This window comes from Hypanus sabinus, chromosome 8, assembly GCF_030144855.1.
Source record: "Hypanus sabinus isolate sHypSab1 chromosome 8, sHypSab1.hap1, whole genome shotgun sequence".
NCBI classification, from domain to species: domain Eukaryota; kingdom Metazoa; phylum Chordata; class Chondrichthyes; order Myliobatiformes; family Dasyatidae; genus Hypanus; species Hypanus sabinus.
In genome coordinates this window covers 155143082-155162127 of record NC_082713.1, presented here as the reverse complement: position 1 = coordinate 155162127, position 19046 = coordinate 155143082, and the positions used below count along the sequence as shown (strand labels likewise).

Genomic DNA, 19046 nt, shown 5'->3' with positions numbered 1-19046 from the left:
ATATAATACATGACAATTGAATACAGCGTGCAGTTGCTACTTATTGTGCACTTCAGCTTAAATTATTTAGGTAAACAAAATGATAGCTGATCTTGGATGCAATGTGACACGCAGATGATGCTGCTTCTAAAACCATACATCGACAAAGGTAGGTCAGTTTTTAGTTCTGTCTCCAATGACAAATGCAAGGGAAAAGATTCAGCAAAGAAATATAACATCAATAAGAACTAAAAGTAAGTGCTAGAAACACAAAGCTGAACCATCAATACTGGTAAAGGAAAGCCATGGGATGTTGTGATTCCACATCAGGAGATATATCGAGTGATTGAGCAAAAACCTTGCAAATGGAGATTCATGTGGGGGGAGTATGAGGTTATGTGCTTCACTAAGAGGAACCAAAAGGCAGATTATTATCCAAATTGGAAGAGAATGCAAATGAGAGAAGTTCAGAGGGATCTAATTTCATGAATCACAAAAAGTTAGCAGGAGGGTTCAGCAAGGAGTTAAAAAGACAAAATGGCACTTTTGGTCTTTATTTTGAAGGGGTTGGAGTTTCAGAATAGGGAGATTTTGTTACACTTGTACAGGGAGCTATTGAAACCACAGCTGTATTACTGTGCACAGTTTTGGTCTCCTAACTAAAAAAGACATAGAAGAATAAAAGGCAGCCCAAATAAGATTTACCAGTCTAATTCATGGGATCAGAAAGTCATACTATCAGTAGAAATTGGATAATTTGGGTCTATATTCCTTGGACTTTACCAGAATGACAGCAACCTTATTCAAACTTTTAAGATCTTAAGGGGGTTTGACAGAGTAGATATTGAAGTATTTTCGTTAACGGGAGAGTCATGAACAAGGGGACATAGCTACAAAATAAGGAGTTGGTTATTGAAAACAGAGAAATTTCTTCATTCCGACTCTTCAAAATTCCCTGCACCTGATGATGGTAATGGATAGATCTATCTGTATCATTAGGTAGAGGCAGAGAACTATTTCAAAGATAAAAGGAAATGGGAGTTATGGGGAACTGGCACAGAAGAAGAATTGAAGAACATAGATCAGTATGATTGTAATATGTCAGAGCAAGGTTGGGGCGGGGTGGGGAGCTGGTGGCCTCTTGTTTTCTTGTGTTCATGTGTTCCTCTTGTGTTCTGCCATAGAGCAATTACCTGAAGCTATATGTACAGATATTGGATGCTGCCTAGCTTCTCTTGTTTCTAGAATTACCTGTTTGATATAAGATAACTAAAATAATTTACATAAGTTACAAAATAGATTTGCCACAATACAAAAAAACCTGATGCTTCATTGGTCAACTAAGAGGATCAGTATTGAACAAAATCTCACCACAAAGTACAGCAGAATTCCATAAAATAAAAATCTCCTGAAAAAGCAACGGCGAAGTGCATTCACTAGCTTGGGATTATTCTTTGATGTTGCTAACTCTCTGTCCCATTCCCTGTAAATGAGCAAAAACAAGTCAATTAGTCACCTGTAACAGTTCTTAAAGAAACAGTGGGGATCTCCAGAATACTTTATGCCACTTAGGCATAGCCAAGGAGATTTGGCAAAAAATAACCAATTAGATTTTTAAAAAAAATTATTGCAGGAGAAGATAATGAAGCTCTAACTTTAGTAAACATTATTACTGAATGAAAGTTCACATTCTAACTGAGCCACATTTTTGGCAGGCTAAAACCTCTCAACCATACATCACACTGTGGGACTTTAATTATTTAAAAGGTCATGTTCCATGCTTAGTTACAATACTGCTGAGAGGCTCAAGCACACAAGCACAAATAACAACCAAGTGAAAGTAGTTGGAATTTTCCCAGCCCTTTGGAAGGGGAAATTAGAGCAAACAAGACCAGAACCTAGATTCCCGGAAAATCTGCATTTGTTCACCGCAGGAACATTGACTCCATTAAGGCAAGACCTGTTATTTAATATGAGAATTTATTAACATTTTGAAATAGAAATTCCTTCTTTCCCCTCAATTGGAAATTAATAATGTTACATTAGACATCAGTGTACTTGGAATCATTGTAGAAGTAAATATTGGGAGGGAATTGTTGTTGTGTGAAAGAAGTTATCAGAAAAAAAAATACTGGTAGGTATGAAGTAGCCTCTTTACTTGATAAAGTTGGATAAGTAGCCGGGACCAGGTGAGATGTACCCCAGACTACTGTGGGAGGTGAGGGAGGAGATTGCTGAGCCTCTGGCAATGATCTTTGCATCATCAATGGGGACTGGAGAGATTCCAGAGGATTGGAGGTTTGCGGATGTTGTTCCTTTATTCAAGAAAGGGAGTAGAGATAACCCAGGAAATTATAGACCAGTGAGTCTTACCTCAGTGATTGGTAAGTTGATGGAGAAGATCCTGAGAGGCAGGATTTACGAACATTTGGAGAGGTATAATATGATTAGGAATAATCAGCATGGCTTTGTCAAGGGCAGGTCGTGCCTTACGAGCCTGATTGAATTTTTTGAGGATGTGACTAAACACATTGATGAAGGAAGAACAGTAGATATAGTGTGTATGGATTTCAGCAAGGTATTTGATAAGATAAACCATGCCAGGCTTATTGAGAAAGTAAGGGGGCATGGGATCCAAGGGGACATTGCTTTGTGGATCCAGGACTGGTTTGCCCACAGAAGGCAAAGAGTGGTTATAGACAGGTCATATTCTGCATGGAGGTTGGTGACCAGTGGTGCGCCTCAGGGATCTGTTCTGGGACCCCTACTCTTCATGAGTTTTATAAATGACCTGGATGAGGAAGTGAACACGAGGAAATCTGCAGATGCTGGAAATTCAAGCAACACACACAAAATGCTGGTGGAACACAGCAGGCCAGGCAGCATCTATAGGAAGAAGCACTGTCGACATTTTGGGCCAAGACCCTTCGTCAGGACCAACTGAAAGGAAATATAGTATGAGATTTGAAAGTAGGAGAGGGAGGGGGAAATGTGAAATGATAGGAGAAGACCGGAAGGGGTGGGGTGAAGCTGAGAGCCGGAAAGGTGATTGGCAAAAGGGATAAAGAGCTGGAGAAGGGAAAGGATCCTGGGACGGGAGGCCTAGGTAGAAAGAAGGGGGCAGGGGAGCACGTGTATGGTGAGAAGGTGTACGGTGTATTGGCCTTCATCAATTGTGGAATTGAATTTAGGAGCCGAGAGGTAATGTTGCAGCTATATAGGACCCTGGTCAAACCCCTCTTGAAGTACTGTGCTCAGTTCTGATCGCCTCACTACAGGAAGGATGTGGAAACCATAGAAATGGTGCAGAGGAGATTTACAAGGATGTTGCCTGGATTGGGGAGCACGACTTATTAGTATAGGTTGAGTGAACTCAGCCTTTTCTCCTTGGAGCGATGGAGGATGAGAGGCAACCTGACAGAGGTGTATAAGATGATGACAGGCATTGATAGTGTGGATAGTCAGAGGCTTTTTCCCAGGGCTGAAATGGTTGCCACAAGAGGACACAGGTTTAAGGTGCTAGGGAGTAGGTACAGAGGAGATGTCTGGGGTAATTTTTTTTTAACTCAGAGAGTGGTAAGTGTGTGGAATGGGCTGCCAGCAACCGTGGTGGAGGCGGATACGATAGTGTCTTTTAGGAGACTTTTGGATAGGTACATGAAGCTTAGAAAAATAGAAGGCTATGGGTAAGCCTAGTAATTTTTAAGGTAGGGACATGTCAGCACAACCTTGTAGGCTGAAGGGCCTGTATTGTGCTGTAGGTTTTCTATATTTCTATAGCAAAAACAAGATACAGCAGGCATCATAGGGAGACCCTTTCAGTTGGAAAAAAGTCTGGCTGGCCCAACACGACCTGGGATGTTGTGTGTTAAACATCAAAGGACAATTACGTATTTACAATGCATCCACAATGCTTTCTTTGAAACAACACACAAACATCACACCTCCCAATTCACACCCGCACTATAGACATCTAAATAAATTTTAAATCAGCATTGTTGGTCTGTGATTCAAGGCTTTTAGGAACATATTGTCTGGAGCTGTAATTTAAATCATATCTACAATCTAGATTTGAAGATTGTTAACTGAAGTTATTTGCTAGATTTGCCATAAATTGCTCTAAAGGAACGCCTATGGGAAGCTGATGTGATAGCACATAATTTGTTCTTGTGACCATGGATGAATTTGCCCATCAAAGGGCTTTAAAACACATTTGACCTAACATTTTATTGGGTATAATTTAGTTTAAAACCATCCAGTTATAAATCACCATTAACATGCTGCAAATGGTTTAACACATGTTACATTATTATTATGCCATATTGCTACATTTCCTTTGAAGTTTTTGGTCCCTCCTTAAGACAGTGCTCAGTATCTCAGCTACAGTAATGAAAAAAGCAGTTGTTGTTTTACTGTGCTCTCAGCAGTCTGTCTGTATAATTATCACAGATGCAAGAATTTAATGGTTGCAGTTTACATTGGTGATGAGCATGAAGGACCTGAGAACGCAGCCCTTGCAAGTTTAAGCATGTTGTGTGTGTGTGTGTGTGTGTGTGTGTGCGTTTCACCCAAGCTGACATATGGTGCTGAATTCTGATATAGAATGTATGAGTTCTTGCATCTGAGTCAACCCAGCATATAACTCCACAGTCAGAGATTTTATTCAGATCTCACACCAAGGCTAATTGACCTGAATGTGTGCAAGTCACCCACCATCACATTTAAACAGCAGTAACATTCAATATGTTCAATGTGACAATTCTGCATTTGCACTATGTTAGGACAGCGATGGGGTCATACTGTCTATTAGGATCTTCAATGTGCATTCCAAGCCATATTTGGTTCTGTGGTTTTGAGAAAAGTGGTTTCATGTAGTTGAAGGTGTGCAACAAGAAACAAAAGCACTCTTGTTAAACAAAGAATGGTGAAGAATTAAAGAATATTTATGAAATATTATCCCCTCCAAAAATAGCAACACATGGAAAATAAATACCAGAGCTGGTTTTTTTTTTCTCAAAACCAACAATGCATAACATTAGCATCGGCAGAGTAAGAAGATCTCAAAAGAGTGCTTTTATTATGAAGATAGCCTGTCCCACACAAAGCTGTTTGATATGCTACAGGGAAGTACTGTAAGCTGTGTGGGAGAATTAATCTTTTCTGCAAAAATATCTGTCATTGAGCAAATTTGGTGAATCAGAAATCTTCAAAGCATGTCATAAGTGTTGAAGCCAATGCAAAGATCAACAATGTCTACGATCCTAAGTACTCATTTGTAATTTACCAAACTACTCGGAAGGATGTAGCCACTGGTAGAGGTGAATATCTACAACTTGTACAAGTGTCAAAGTGATAAGAACAATCATTCAACTATCTTTTTTGTTTGTTATTTACTCGGTAAAGAATTGACCGCGTATTTCCTTACACACCTTTAACATTTCTGGGAATGTTTTTTATTGGAAGTGACATTCAAATCCAGAAGTGTCAATGTAGTACTTTATGGACTTTTTGAGCTTCAACACAGCAACATCTATTGACATTGGAGTGATCACAATTGCAGTGCCTCCAAATGCTTCCTCTTCAACAGAAAAAAATCACAGTGCAGCGTATGACTTAGGTGAGCATGAGCACAATGTTGTTTACAATGAAACTGAGCAAAATCCAAACCAAAACAAAGGCAAGTATTTTTCTTTTACTGTGTATAACAAAAAATCAGTAGCAAATATAGAAATATGTAATAGTGTTATGTCTGCAGCCCCCTCCTTTGTGAGAATCGCAAGTGCACTAGTTGAGGGGGCGGTCAGTAGACCCAGGAAGTGGGAGAGAGAGCGACGTGCCGAATACCGCGTTCCACCAGGATGCAAAATAAGGCGACATTGACTATTGTCTCATGGAGACCACGTGTAAAGCCCTCGGGCAAAGTGGGCTGATTGAGAGAGAGATTGCATCATCACAACCTGATTGACATTGGAGACCCCGTGAGGAAGTATAAAGGAGGGTCTGGGGGGGGGACAACCCGTTCAGACACACCAGGAGACGCGATAGCGATCCCGTCGTAGCAGGAAGCCATTTTCAAGGAAGCCACGTGCGTTAGATTCCGGGCCTGGAATCTGTAGCTGGAATCACGGAAAACCGCTTTTAGCTAACAACGGGGAAGCCCGCTCCCCTGATTCAACAGATTTGCTTCATAAAGACCCGGGCAAGTTTTTCTTTTCTCACCAATTTCTCTCTCTCTCTCCAACAAGTGAAAACTCAGCGACGCCCCCCCCCCCCGAAAGCCAGAAGCCTGCAGGAATTTGAGTGACTTTTATATTTCCATCGGACACTATATTATCCCCTAGACAAACGATCGAGCTGTTTCATATTGATGGTTATTAACTAGACCCGCGCTTTTAGATTAAGTAGTGACTACGTATATTTGAGTGTTTGTATTAATCTTATGTTTGTGCCCCTTTCATAAATAAAGACCTTTAAAAATAGTACCATCAGTCTTCAACGGACCTCTCTATCTTTGCTGGTAAGTGATCCAGTTACGGGATTTTATAACAGTTGGGGGCTCGTCCGGGATTTGACACCAAATTGGAGGGCCAGTGAATCGGGCTTGTAGGTCCAAAACTTGGATCTGGTTACACGAGTAGCCAGACGGGAAACAAGCAAAGATGGACATGGGGGAATTTATAGAAAACCCGACTCTGGAGGCGTTGGAGGGGGCCTCCAAATCGGACTTGATAACATTGGCGAAGGAGTTAAACCTCACAGGGGTGAAGTTGTCAATGAAAAAGCGGGAGGTGCGAAGGGCAATAATTCAGTATTATATTGGGAAGAATGTGTTTACAGCGGAGGTATTGGAAAATACCCCTGAAAATGTACCAGCTAGTGGGGCAGATCAGTTAGAGTTGGAAAAATTAAGGTGGGAACATGAAATTAAGTTAAAAGAGCTGGAAGCAGCTGAAAAGGGGAAGGAGAGGGCTGAGAAGGAGAAGCAGAGGAAGCATGACTTGGAGATGGAGAAGTTAAGTCTAGAGCAGGGGTGGGCAAACTTTTTGACTTGTGGGCCACAAAGGGTTCTAAAATTTGACAGGGGGGCCGGACCAGGAGCAGATGGACGGAGTGTTTTGGTAATACACCTCATAAGAGAAAATAAAATATCATGGGATATGTAGAAAACATGTGCTTTAATTTCAATTGAAAATGAACAAATGCATTACAACAAAATATCTCTCTTTGAAGTCCCATGGTATTTAGCTATTTATTGAAATGACTTTTAAAACACTGAAAATTAAATGAATAAAATACAGCTTTTTTTAATAGTAACAGTTATTATTTTAAAGCACTGAAAATTCTGTTATCCTTCAAGATATTATCATCATCACTCCCCTCCTGCCTGCCTTTATTTCAAAAACGGTAGGAGATGCAGGTCTACTTGTCCTGCTCCTTCTTATTCAATTGTACCCTGTGCCAAAACTCAACAATGACCAGCACAAGGACAGAACAGTGACAGCGCGCCAGTATGCGTAGTGCGTTATTTGATCTGGAGCGCATTTTTTTATTTTGAGAACGTACGTGCACCTGCGCACTACTCATGTCCATCACTTAACAGAAATGACATGTAACATGTAAGGCTTATTGAAAAAAATATTTTCAAATGCATTTTTTACATAACACAACGAAGAAACTTATTTTTAATTTCAGTGGGAACAGTGTTGTTGGTCTCCCTTTTTAGCCAGCGCATCAAAGTCTGGATTTAGTTTTGTTGTGGCGATTCTCAGGATGGATCTGAGGTGTTGGTGAGTTAACTTGGATCTGTGGCTGGCTTTGTTGATGTTCATGACGCTGAACGCCTGTTCACACAAGTAGGTCGAGCCGAACAAAGAGTAAAGCGCAAATGTGGAGTAATACGCTGCACCTCAACAAAAGTCAATGTGTAGCGGTGTGCTACATGCAGCGCTAAAATTACGACACGGAGTCGGTAACTGCAGTTGAAGAAAAAAACTTTATTCGAAATCCCCAGCCTCACTTTTAAGCCTCCCTCAACCTGCCCCCCTGCGCAGAGGCTCCAAAGCTCTGTGCTCACAAATTCCCGCCGGCTATCTCCCTTAGCCGGAACGCTGGCTAATTGTGAGCCGGTTCGGATGTGCCAGGAAATGGGTCGCCACAAATGTATATAGAGTGCGTCATCTATTGGGAAAACGCCAGAATTGCGGGGAAAAAACGTTAACAAGGTTTATTAATATAATTTCATCAAGTTCTGCGGGCCGGATTAAGAAGCTGAACGGGCCGCTTATGGCCCGCGGGCCGTAGTTTGCCCATGCCTGCGCTAGAGCAACGAAGTCAGGGGTCGGACCGAGAGGAGCGGTTTGATGTCAGTCGGGTGTTGAGGTTAGTACCCCCGTTCGAGGAGACGGATGTTGATAGTTACTTCTTGCCTTTTGAAAAGGTGGCAGTGAATCAGACGTGGCCCAAAGAGCAGTGGGTGGCGTTGTTACAAAGTGTGTTAAGAGGGAAGGCGTTGTCCACGGAGGGGGAAGGGGAAGGGAAATATGACCAAGTAAAGGCGGCCATTCTCCGGGGTTACGAGCTAGTAGCTGAAGCATATAGACAAAAGTTCAGAAATTTACGAAAAGGGTGGAATCAGACATATACCGAGTTTGCCTTTGAGAAGGGTGTGCTCTTGGACCGTTGGTGCACCGCGGAAAAAGTGGACGAGGATTATGGGCGTCTCAGGGAGTTACTGTTGATTGAGGAATTTTAAGGTTGTGTTCCGGAGGATATCCGGATGTATTTGAATGAGAAGCCGGATAAGTCCATTTCAGAATTTGCTAGGTTCGCGGATGAATATGCCCTAACCCACAAGACAAAGTTTTCCTCGAATAAACGTTCCCAGAGAGACCGTGGGAACGATCAAGAAAGTCTGATGAGTGAGGCAGAGGTCCCACCGGGAGCTAGCGGTAAGGTTGAGGGGGAAAGGCAAGACAGCCAGAGGTTTCCGGGCTTGTCCTGTTTTAATTGTGGACAGGGAGGGCATATTGCATCTCGATGCTTTGCTCCGAGGAAAGAGATAGGAAAAGGGAAAGCCGCAGTCTCTATCGGGTGTGCCATGGTAATCAGTAAATCGACCAGAGAGCCGAGGGTAGACAGAGTACGAGAAGGGTCTGAGACTTGTCTGACACACGGAACCGTGTCTGTGAGCGAGGGAGACACACCAGTTCCCGTACGAATCTGGAGAGACATGGGGGCTGAGCTGTCGTTGATCAGCAGTAAGGTACTAGAATTTGGTCGAAAAACGGGCATGGTAAAGGTAGAGGGGATCAGCAAAAGAATAGAAATGGTGGCTTTACATGAGTTCATTATGGATTGTGAGTTGGTGTCTGGACCCGTTGAAATAGGGGTGCCATCCAAGTTCCTGAGAACTGACATGGACGTTCTTCTCGGTAATGATTTAGCAGGAGGTAAAGTTTGGGCAGCCATGATGCCGACCCGCCGACCGGCGAATGCGGTGGCCCCGCCCCTAGAGTCTCAGATCTATCTCGCATGCGCGGTCGCTCGCAGCCTGTCGAGAAAGGCAGCTGAGAACGAGAGCAGTTTAAATCGGGCCAGTTTTGATTTGGCTGAGACATTTCTACCGACCCTGTACCACGAGGGTTTAGAGGGTGGTAAAACGAAGAGTAGTAAAGTGAAAGAGGAGAAGGGAGCAGAGGTAGATCTGCCTTTAGCGAGGAGAAAGGTTCTAGAGACAGAAAATAAAGATAAGGAACCGATAGAGCGGTTAAAAGGTCCAGGGTTGGACCTGGATGATCTGTCTGGGTTGGCAGAACTGTTTGAGGAAGTTGAAACTTCTAAAGGTGTTCCCGATAGTGAAATGAGGGCGGCCTTAGACGAAAAGGGTGCCCTTACCTCGAAGAAGTCTGCTGGGTTGGCAGGTGAGGTTGTTTCAGCCCGCGGGGTTGAGTTTACTCCGGAAGGGAGTTGCCCAGAGAGTACCTGGGAGAAACGGGGGAAACTTAGGATTTAAAAAGGGTGCAGGTATTGAAAGCCTGGAAGAGGCCAATGTCCCGTTTGAGTGTGTCCAAGATGGGGATGCACGAGGTGCTGAACCTGGTAACGGAGCTCAGAAGAAGTCTGAGGTATCTGATTCAGTGGAACGGGGAGACCGTCCTTGTGGTGCAGATGGACTTGGTTCAGTGGGAAAAGGGTTAACCTTGGGAACCGTGGGAAGTGTGAGTTCCCCAGTGTTTGTACTCGAAGGTGGGTTCAAAGTTAAGGCAGAATTTAAGAATGGGGGGAATGAGGATTATTATTGAAGGAAACAGAAAGTCTGTAGTTCCCAAGTCGAATGAAGAAATTTTAAACCTGGCAGATCACCTGGGAGATAGCGGGGGGGGGGGGGGGGGGTGGGGGGGTGGAGGGGGGGCACTCTATTGTTATGCCAGGATGGGGTGTGAAGAGGCCGAATTCGAAATGCTACTTGAACAAAGGGTTCAAATTAAACACCCATAGCCTGAAGGGTTCAGACAAAAGGGCTAGCCAACTGGGTAAAATTAAAGAATTGGGTGGAAATGGTCTAAGTTTGGGGCATGGTGTTGATAAAATAGCCCCTATGAACGAGGCGGGCTGGATTTCACCACGCCAAATTACTCAAGTTCCCCACGGGGCGGGGGGGGGGGGCTCACCGGAAAAGAGGCGACGGTTAATGGGGATGCCATTTTAAACAGCAAAGCAGGTTGTACGGGATTGTGCCAAAGCCTGTGACTAATAAAGACAGCCCCTTGGAGACCTGCCGGTTAAGTAAAATGACCGAAATGATTAGTATTCGCATAAACTTTTGTAGATGCACCTAAGCTAAGATCACACCTCCTTAGTTTTGTTGCTGAAGGAAAGAAATAAAAAAAATAGGTGGTTATTAAATTGAAGTCTGATGCTACAAGACTTTAGTACGGTACGCGATGTTAAGATATTAAAGAAAGGGACACTGTAATCGTTAACTGTTTAGATACTGACTTGAATGTATAATTGTAGTACTCTGTGAAAAGAAAAGCTTGTGTATTGTGTTAGATTCAAAAATCCTGTAAGACTCTGTACGAATCCGTTTTTTTTACTGCTGGTAAAAACATTTAAGAGGGGAGGTGTTATGTCCGCAGCCCCCTCCTTTGTGAGAATCGCAAGAGCACTAGTTGAGGGGGGGTCAGTAGACCCAGGAAGTGGGAGGGAGAGACATGCCGAATAGACACAGGAAATGGGAAAGAGAGCGACGTGCCGAATACCGCATTCCACCCGGGATGCAAAACAAGGCGACATTGACTATTGTCTCATGGAGACCACGTGTAAAGCCCTCGGGCAAAGTGGGCTGGTTGAGAGAGAGATTGCATCATCCCAACCTGATTGACATTGGAGACCCCGTGAGGAAGTATAAAGGAGGGTCTGGGGGGGACAACCCGTTCAGACGCACCAGAAGACACGCTAGCGATCCCATCGTAGCGGGAAGCCATTTTGGAAGGAAGCCACATGCGTTAGATTCCGGGCCTGGAATCACGGAAAACCGCTTTTAGCTAACAACGGGGAAGCCCGCTCCCCTGATTCAACAGATTTGCTTCATAAAGACCCGGGCAAGTTTTTCTTTTCTCACCAATCTCTCTCTCTCTCTCCAACAAGTGAAAACCCAGCGGTTCCCCCCCTCCCCCCCGAAAGCCAGAAGCCTGCAGGAATTTGAGTGACTTTTATATTTCCATCGGACACTATATTATCCCCTAGACCAGGGGTCAGCAACCTTTACCACTGAAAGAGCCACTTGGACCCGTTTCCCACAGAAAAGAAAACACTGGGAGCCGCAAAACCCGTTTGACATTTAAAATGAAATAACACTGCATACAACGTTTTGTTTTGCCTTTATGCTATGTATAAACAAACTATAATGTGTTGCATTTATGAAATTGATGAACTCCTGCAGAGAAAACGAAATTACATTTCTGCATGCAACAAAAACATTTTGACCTCCGAAAAAAAGACGTTGGGTTGAAGGTTACTTTTAAGTAAAATACTCGACGTCTATTTGAGTCCTTCTTGTATTTATGAAAAACGCCAAACTTAAATTTGCCGCCAGCAGCAAACCAAAAATAACGTCAGCCAGCTGTCAACCTGAAAAATAAAAGGACTATTTCACTGAACAATGAAAACATATGAATATACGTTAAATAATAGGCAATTAAAATATTTATCATCCTTGTTCAGGTTGACTCACACCTGACAATGCAGTCGTATTCAGTAGGGATGGATCGATGCTTAGGGAAGGATAATGAACTCTCTGAACTCACAGAAGCGTTTCCCAAACGATGTTTGCATTGCGATGATTGCAGAATGTAAATACTCCGAATTTATCATGTCGTGACCTTGTTTGAACTCTCTCAAATTGGGGAAGTGAGACAATGTGCCTTTCTGTAAATCTCTGGCAAGCACTGTCAACTTGCGCTCGAATGCCAAAACATCCTCCAACATGTGCAGGGCTGTACGTCCTTACCCCGTTGAAGAGCTGTGTTCAGCGTGTTCAGGTGCGCTGTCATGTCTACCATGAAGTGTAGCTTTTCCAGCCACTCTGGCTGTTCCAGCTCAGGAAAGGTGAGCCCTTTGCTGCCCAGGAATGTTTTCACTTCTTCCAGACACGCGACAAAGCGTTTCAGCACCTCCGCTCTGGACAGCCAGCGATAAAAACACGTTGTAGCGGTGTGCTACAAGCAGTCAGTAAACTGCAGTCAAAGATAGCTTTATTTGAACTAAACAGCCTTGCTTTTAAGCCTCCCTCAACCCGCCCCCCATGGGCGCGGATGCTGCAAAAGACACGTACTCACAAACCCCCGTAGGCTATCTCCCTTAGCCTGAACGCTGGCTAATTGTGAGCCGGTTCGGATGTGTCAGGAAATGGGTCGCCCGCCACAACGTCTTATTTAGATTGTACAAGATCACAATAATCTTCAAATTTAGATTTACATTTCAAAAACTAACAAACTAACATAAAATACATTTTAATTAAATACTGACCATGTAGCGGTGTGCTACACGCAGCGCTAAAATTACGACACGGAGTCGGTAACTGCAGTCGAAGGAAAAAACTTTATTCGAAATCTTCAGCCTCACTTTTAAGCCTCCCTCAACCTGCCTCCCATGGCGCAGAGGCTCCAAAGCTCTGTGCTCGCAAACCCCCGTAGGCTATCTAATTGTGAGTCGGTTCGGATGTGCCAGGAAAAGGGTCGCCACAACCAATTATTTCCCAAAGCAACAGGGAGCCACAGCACAGACGTAAAAGAGCCACATGTGGCTCCGGAGCCGCGGGTTGCCGACCCCCGCCCTAGACAAACGATCGAGCTGTTTCTTATTGATGGTTATTAACTAGACCCGCGCTTTTAGATTAAGTAGTGACTACGTATATTTGAGTGTTTGTATTAATCTTATGTTTGTGCCCCTTTCATAAATAAAGACTTTTAAAAATAGTACCATCAGACTTCAACGGACCTCTCTATCTTTGCTGGTAAGTGATCCAGTTACGGGATTTTATAACAATAGAAACTGCATTCTGTTGCACGATCACGTATACACTACAACATTTACACCAATTTGCTTATGAACTCACAATTGCACCTTCCTCATATTGTACCTTGATATGTTATTGTTTTCAGACCACAGTCACTAATAAAAATATTGTAAACTTTGCTCTCAAAGCCAATCACGCAGTAGTGAAAACAAAACAAAGGATGACAGAAAAGGAGAGGTTCCCAGGAAGGAATCATAGATTAACAACAATATCAATAAATATGTAGTACATTAAATGACCACAATGTCAAATCTAATACAAGAGAAAATCAATGCCAAATTACTCTGCGGGTCAAGGGTTAATGTTAGAAAAGATACTGCGTATGTACACTTTAGAGATCAGTACTTTGTAGTTGTGAATGACTAGACCAGATTAACTTTGATTTAAATAGTCATTTCTACATTGTTAAAGATATCACCTCAAAGTTTCTTACTGGTTTTGTGTTATGGCTGACAGACCACTGCTCAGCCATAATAATGTCAGGAGGCTTGCTGATCATTTGGGTTTTGCATATCGCAAAAGAAGGGAGATTTGTGAACAGTCAAGTGAATTGGCTGAACTAATCACTGAAACAAGGACTTTGTCCACTTTGCAAAATCACACAGCGACTCCACTTCAAATGTGGCCAGCTCTATTCATTTTTGCACAACATGTAGAAAATGGAAAGAGCATCATAAAGTATTTTCAACAGGTCCGATTCCATTGCTCTCTGGCAGAGGGAATTCCATGCATTCACGCTCCTGCAAAGGAAGAAATTCCTCTTCACATCAGTTTTAGATGGGCCGTCACTAAATATTCCCACTAGGAGAAACATTTGCTTAGTATCCACCTTGTCAACTCAATTCACATTCTTATATTTTTTATATTTTTTTTATTGAGATACAGCACACAATAAGCACACCACCGCCCCCGATCCTTCGATCCACGTCACCCAGCAATCTGCCAATTTAACCTGAGCCTAATCATGGGACAATTTACAATGACCAACTAATCTACCAACCAGTAGGTCTTTAGTCTACAGGAGGAATCCAGAGCACTACGGAGGAAACCCACGTGGTTACAGGAAGAACGTACCCACACCTTGCAGGCAGCAGTGAGAATTGAACCCCGGTCTCCTGTACTTTAAAGCGTTGTGCTAACCATTTCACCACTGTGGTGCACTGGACAGGGTCAATCTGAAATCAGATCTGCAACCTGATCAGCTCTCACTAACCTAAACTCCACTAAACATTGGCCCAAACTCACAAACTTTGTATTAGCTCTCTCAAACCAGTGAACACCTCCTGCACTAACTGCAGCCTTCCTTCAGTTTAGGTAACAAAACTGCATGCCACATTGTAAGTATGGTCCCACCAGCCTTAAAATTACTTGAGATTTTTCCTATTTTTTTTTTGTGTTCTATGCACCAGCACTAATCCTCATAGCACTCACCAGTTGCCGACTGCCAATATAATGACAATTTATTCCAAGTCTCTATTTTCTGTTACTTAGCTACTTCCCTATCCATGCCAGTGCATCGCCCCTATCCCAATCTGCTCTTAACTATTGCAAAAACTTTATGTACAACTTTATCAAATGCCTTCTGGAAATCCAAAGGCATCACATAGGTGCCAGTTATCTTTTAACTTAATCTTGTTTGTTATATCCTTAAAGAACTCCAGCAAATTTGCCCAATATAATTTCTCTTTTTTGTAAAATCATGTTCAATCTGATCGGCTCTCATTCTTCTAAACTCAAAGAACATCAGCCTATCGCAAGAGACTGGATAAGCTTGGGTTGTTTTCTCTGGAGCATCAGAGGCCGAGAGGAGATCTGATAGAAGTTTACAAGAGATGAGAGGTATAGAGTGGATAGAGCACATTTGTTTCTAAAGGGTCAAAGTTCAAAAAGTTCAAAATAAGATTTATTATCAGAGTACATATTTTTTCTTTTTTCTGCGGGCATGCTTAGTAAATCTATAGAACAGTGACTGTAAACAGGATCGATGGACAACAAATTGTGCAAATACAAATATAAATAAATAGCAATAAATAATGAGTATGAAATAACAAGATAAAGATTCCTTAAAGTGAAATCATCGGTTGTGGGAACATCAGAAATAGAATGAGTGTAGTTATCCCCTTTTGTTCAGGAGCCTGATGACTGAGGAATAGTAACCGTTCTTGAATCTGGTGGTGAGAGTCCTGAGGCTCTTGTACCTTCTACCAGATGGCAGCAGCGAGAAAAGAGCATGGCCTGGGTGATGCCCCATCAATAACTCACTCTAAGACGTGAAGGCGAGATATCGGCTTTTATTGACTGGAAGAAGGAACAAGCAGTGAGTGACCACCGTACTAAATCCTGGAGACTGAGAGGCCGGGCTCAGGCCTTGATCGCCTTTATACAGGAGACTGTGGGAGGAGCCACAGGAGCAGTCAGTAGGGGGCATGTCCAGACAGGTATATGTAGTTCACCACACTGGGTGCTAAGGATCTTTGATGATGGATGCTGCTTTTCTACAGCAACATCTCACGTAGATGTGCTCAAAGGTTGGGAGGGCTTTATCTGTAATGTACTAAGCCAAATCCACTACCTTTTGTAGGATTTTCTGCTCAAAGGCATTAGTCTTCCCATACCCAGCCGTAATCCGGCCAGTCAGCACACTTTCCACCACATATCTATTGAAGTTTCCCATGGGTTTTTGTTGACATGCCAAATCTCCGCAGACCCCTAAGGAAGTCAAGGCGCTGTTGGGCTCTCTTCATAATAATATTTATTTGATGGGTACAGGACAGGTCTGCGGAGGTAGTGACACCCATGAATTTAAAGTTACTGACCCTCTCCACCTCTGATCCTCTGATGATTACTGGCTCATGGACCTCTGGCTTCCCTCTCCTGAAGTCTACAATCAGTTCCTTGGTCTTATTGACTTAGAGTGAGAGGGTTTTGTTATTACACCACTCAGCCAAATTTCAGTCTCCCTCCTGTATGCTGACTCATCATCCCTTTTGATGCAGCCCACAACAATGATGTCATCAGCAAACTTGTATATGGTGTTGGAGCTGTACTTAGTCACATACTCATCGGTGTAAAGCGAGTAGAGCAGGGGCTAAGCACACATCTCTGTGGTGCTCCTGTGCTGATGGAGATTGTGGAGGAACTGACTGAGGCAATCCAGGATCCAATTGCACAAGGGGGTATTGAGGCCCAGGTCTTGGAGTTTATGATTAGTTTTGAGGGAATGATGGTGTTGAATGCCGAGCTGTGGTCAATAAAGAGCATCAACTATACACCTTTGTTGTTTGTGTGAAGAGCCAATGAGATGGCATCTGCCGTAGACCTGTTGCTTCGATGAGCAAATTGGGGAAGATCCAAGTCGTCACTCAGACAGGAGCTGATAGGCTTCAACACCAGCCTCTCGGAACACTTCATCACTGTGGATGTACTGCAAGTGCCACTGAGCAATAGTCACTGAGGCAGGTTACCAATCTTGAAGCCTACTTGAAGCAGGTGGGTACAACGCACTGCTGGAGCGAGATGTTGAAGATGTCCATGAACACACCAGGCAGCTGGTCAGCACAGGTCTTCACTACTCTGTCCAGACTAGATGCTTTCCTTGGATTCCTCTCTCGAAGGCAGGTCACACATCGTCTTCAGATACAGAGGCCAAAGGATCATCATGGAGGTTGAGAAAGGGAGAAGGCATGGAGCTCATCTGAAAGCGAAGCTCTGCTATCTCCTATGTTGCAAGATTTTACTTTCTAGGAGGTTATGGCATTCAAACCCTTCCACAGTTGTAGAGTATCCCTCATTGATCCCATTCTAGTCTGGAATCTCCACGTTGCCCTTGGGATGGGAAATTGTACCTGCACCTCTAGTCGCATTCTTGAATGCCTCTGATCTGGCTCTCAGCATTTCATGGTACATCCAAGGCTTCTGATTGGCGTAAACCCTGAATGATATTGTGGGTACACACACTCATCCACAACTGTTTTAATATTTTCTGTTATGACCTTGGTGTAGTCATTTAGGTCCTCAGATGAAGTTTTGAACACGGCCCAGTCCACTGACAAGGCAATGGTGCAACTGCTCCTCTGCCTCCCACAACCACCTGTTAGTTTTCTTGATCTCTGGAGCCTTCCTCTTTATACTCTGTCTGTACGCAGGTAGTAGGAGTACAGCCAGGTGGTCTGATTTGCCAAAACACAGTCTCGGGAAGGAAAGACCAGCATTCTTTATCGTAGCGTAGCAGTGGTCTAGTGTGCTGGGACCTCTCATGCAACAGGTTACATGCTGATGATAACGGGGCAGGGTTTTCTTCAAACTGGCCTGGTTCAAGTTGCCGTCTATAATGCGCCAGAAGAGGCTGTTTCCTGCCTGCAGACAATATCGTGCGGTGCCGCTAGTGCCTGCTTATAATTGGCCGCTGGTGGTATACAAGCCGCAGTCCGGCTCACGGATGAGAACCCCTGAGGCAAATAGAATGGTCTACATTTAATCGTCAGGTGTTCAAGAAGTCGACATAATCCCAATGTCCGTAATGTCTAAAACCAGAGGACGTGCATTGAAGGTGAGAGGGGGTAGGTTCAAGGGATGTGAGGGGCAAGTTTTTTTACTCAGAGAGAGGTGGATGCCTGGAAAGAACTGCCTGGTATGTGGTAGTGGTTTTTAAGAGACATTTGGATAAGCAAATAGATGCAAGGAAGATGGAGGGATATGGACATGGTATAGGTAGGAGGGACTGGTGTTGGGTGTTTTTGATTTGTTTTTTTTTTGTTGGTTTGGCACAATATTGTGGGCCGAAAGGTCTGTTCCTGTGCTGTCATGTTCTATGTTGACTCTGCCTGATTGTCCTCTTAGTTTCAATATTGACTATCATTACCTCCTTAATAATAGAGTCTAGCAATTTCCCAATTGCAGATGCCAGGCCAACTATTCTACGTTTCTTATTTTGCACACAAACATTTGCAATTTTTCAGTTCGAATCTATTATCCACTATTTTTGAAGACACTTGCTTAATGTCCTCAATTTGCAGCTCATTAAGTCCAGAGGATTTTTCAGCCTTTAATCTGATAAGATTACCTCATGGTATTTTTCTAATGAGAGAAATCGGAAGGTTATGTAATGTTTTAAGAACCCTGTCTATGTAACAATTTTTGCATTGATTTATCTCTTCTCTGAGCAATATATCCATTAACTTTAGTCTAACAGTCTATGTTTCATATTTTCCTCAATCCATATTCTTCATTATCATTTTGTGGCTGGTAATGTGCAATGCTCAGGGTAAAGCCCATTTAAACAAACCCTGTCCTTGTGCACAATAAACTACTTTCAAACTTAGGCAAACATCAATAATTTTGGATCCAGCTAATTATTTGCCAGCTCATGTATTTAAGGCAGAGGTTGACAGGTTCTTGATTAATTGGGGCATCAAAAGATTATGGGGAGAAGGTAGAATGGTGTTGAGAGGGTTAATAAATCAGCCATGAAGGAATGGCAGACAAGACT

At 43.2% G+C, this 19046-nt stretch overlaps 1 protein-coding gene across 1 annotated transcript in view; it reads right to left on the bottom strand.

The window, feature by feature from the left end:
* cftr (CF transmembrane conductance regulator) overlaps nt 1-19046 on the bottom strand; it is a 154109-nt gene that overhangs the window by 111473 nt on the left and 23590 nt on the right. The window contains exon 3 of the mRNA XM_059978285.1: nt 1351-1462. Within this exon, the coding sequence (XP_059834268.1) occupies nt 1351-1462 (112 nt within the window). The remainder of the gene's footprint in view (nt 1-1350; nt 1463-19046) is intronic.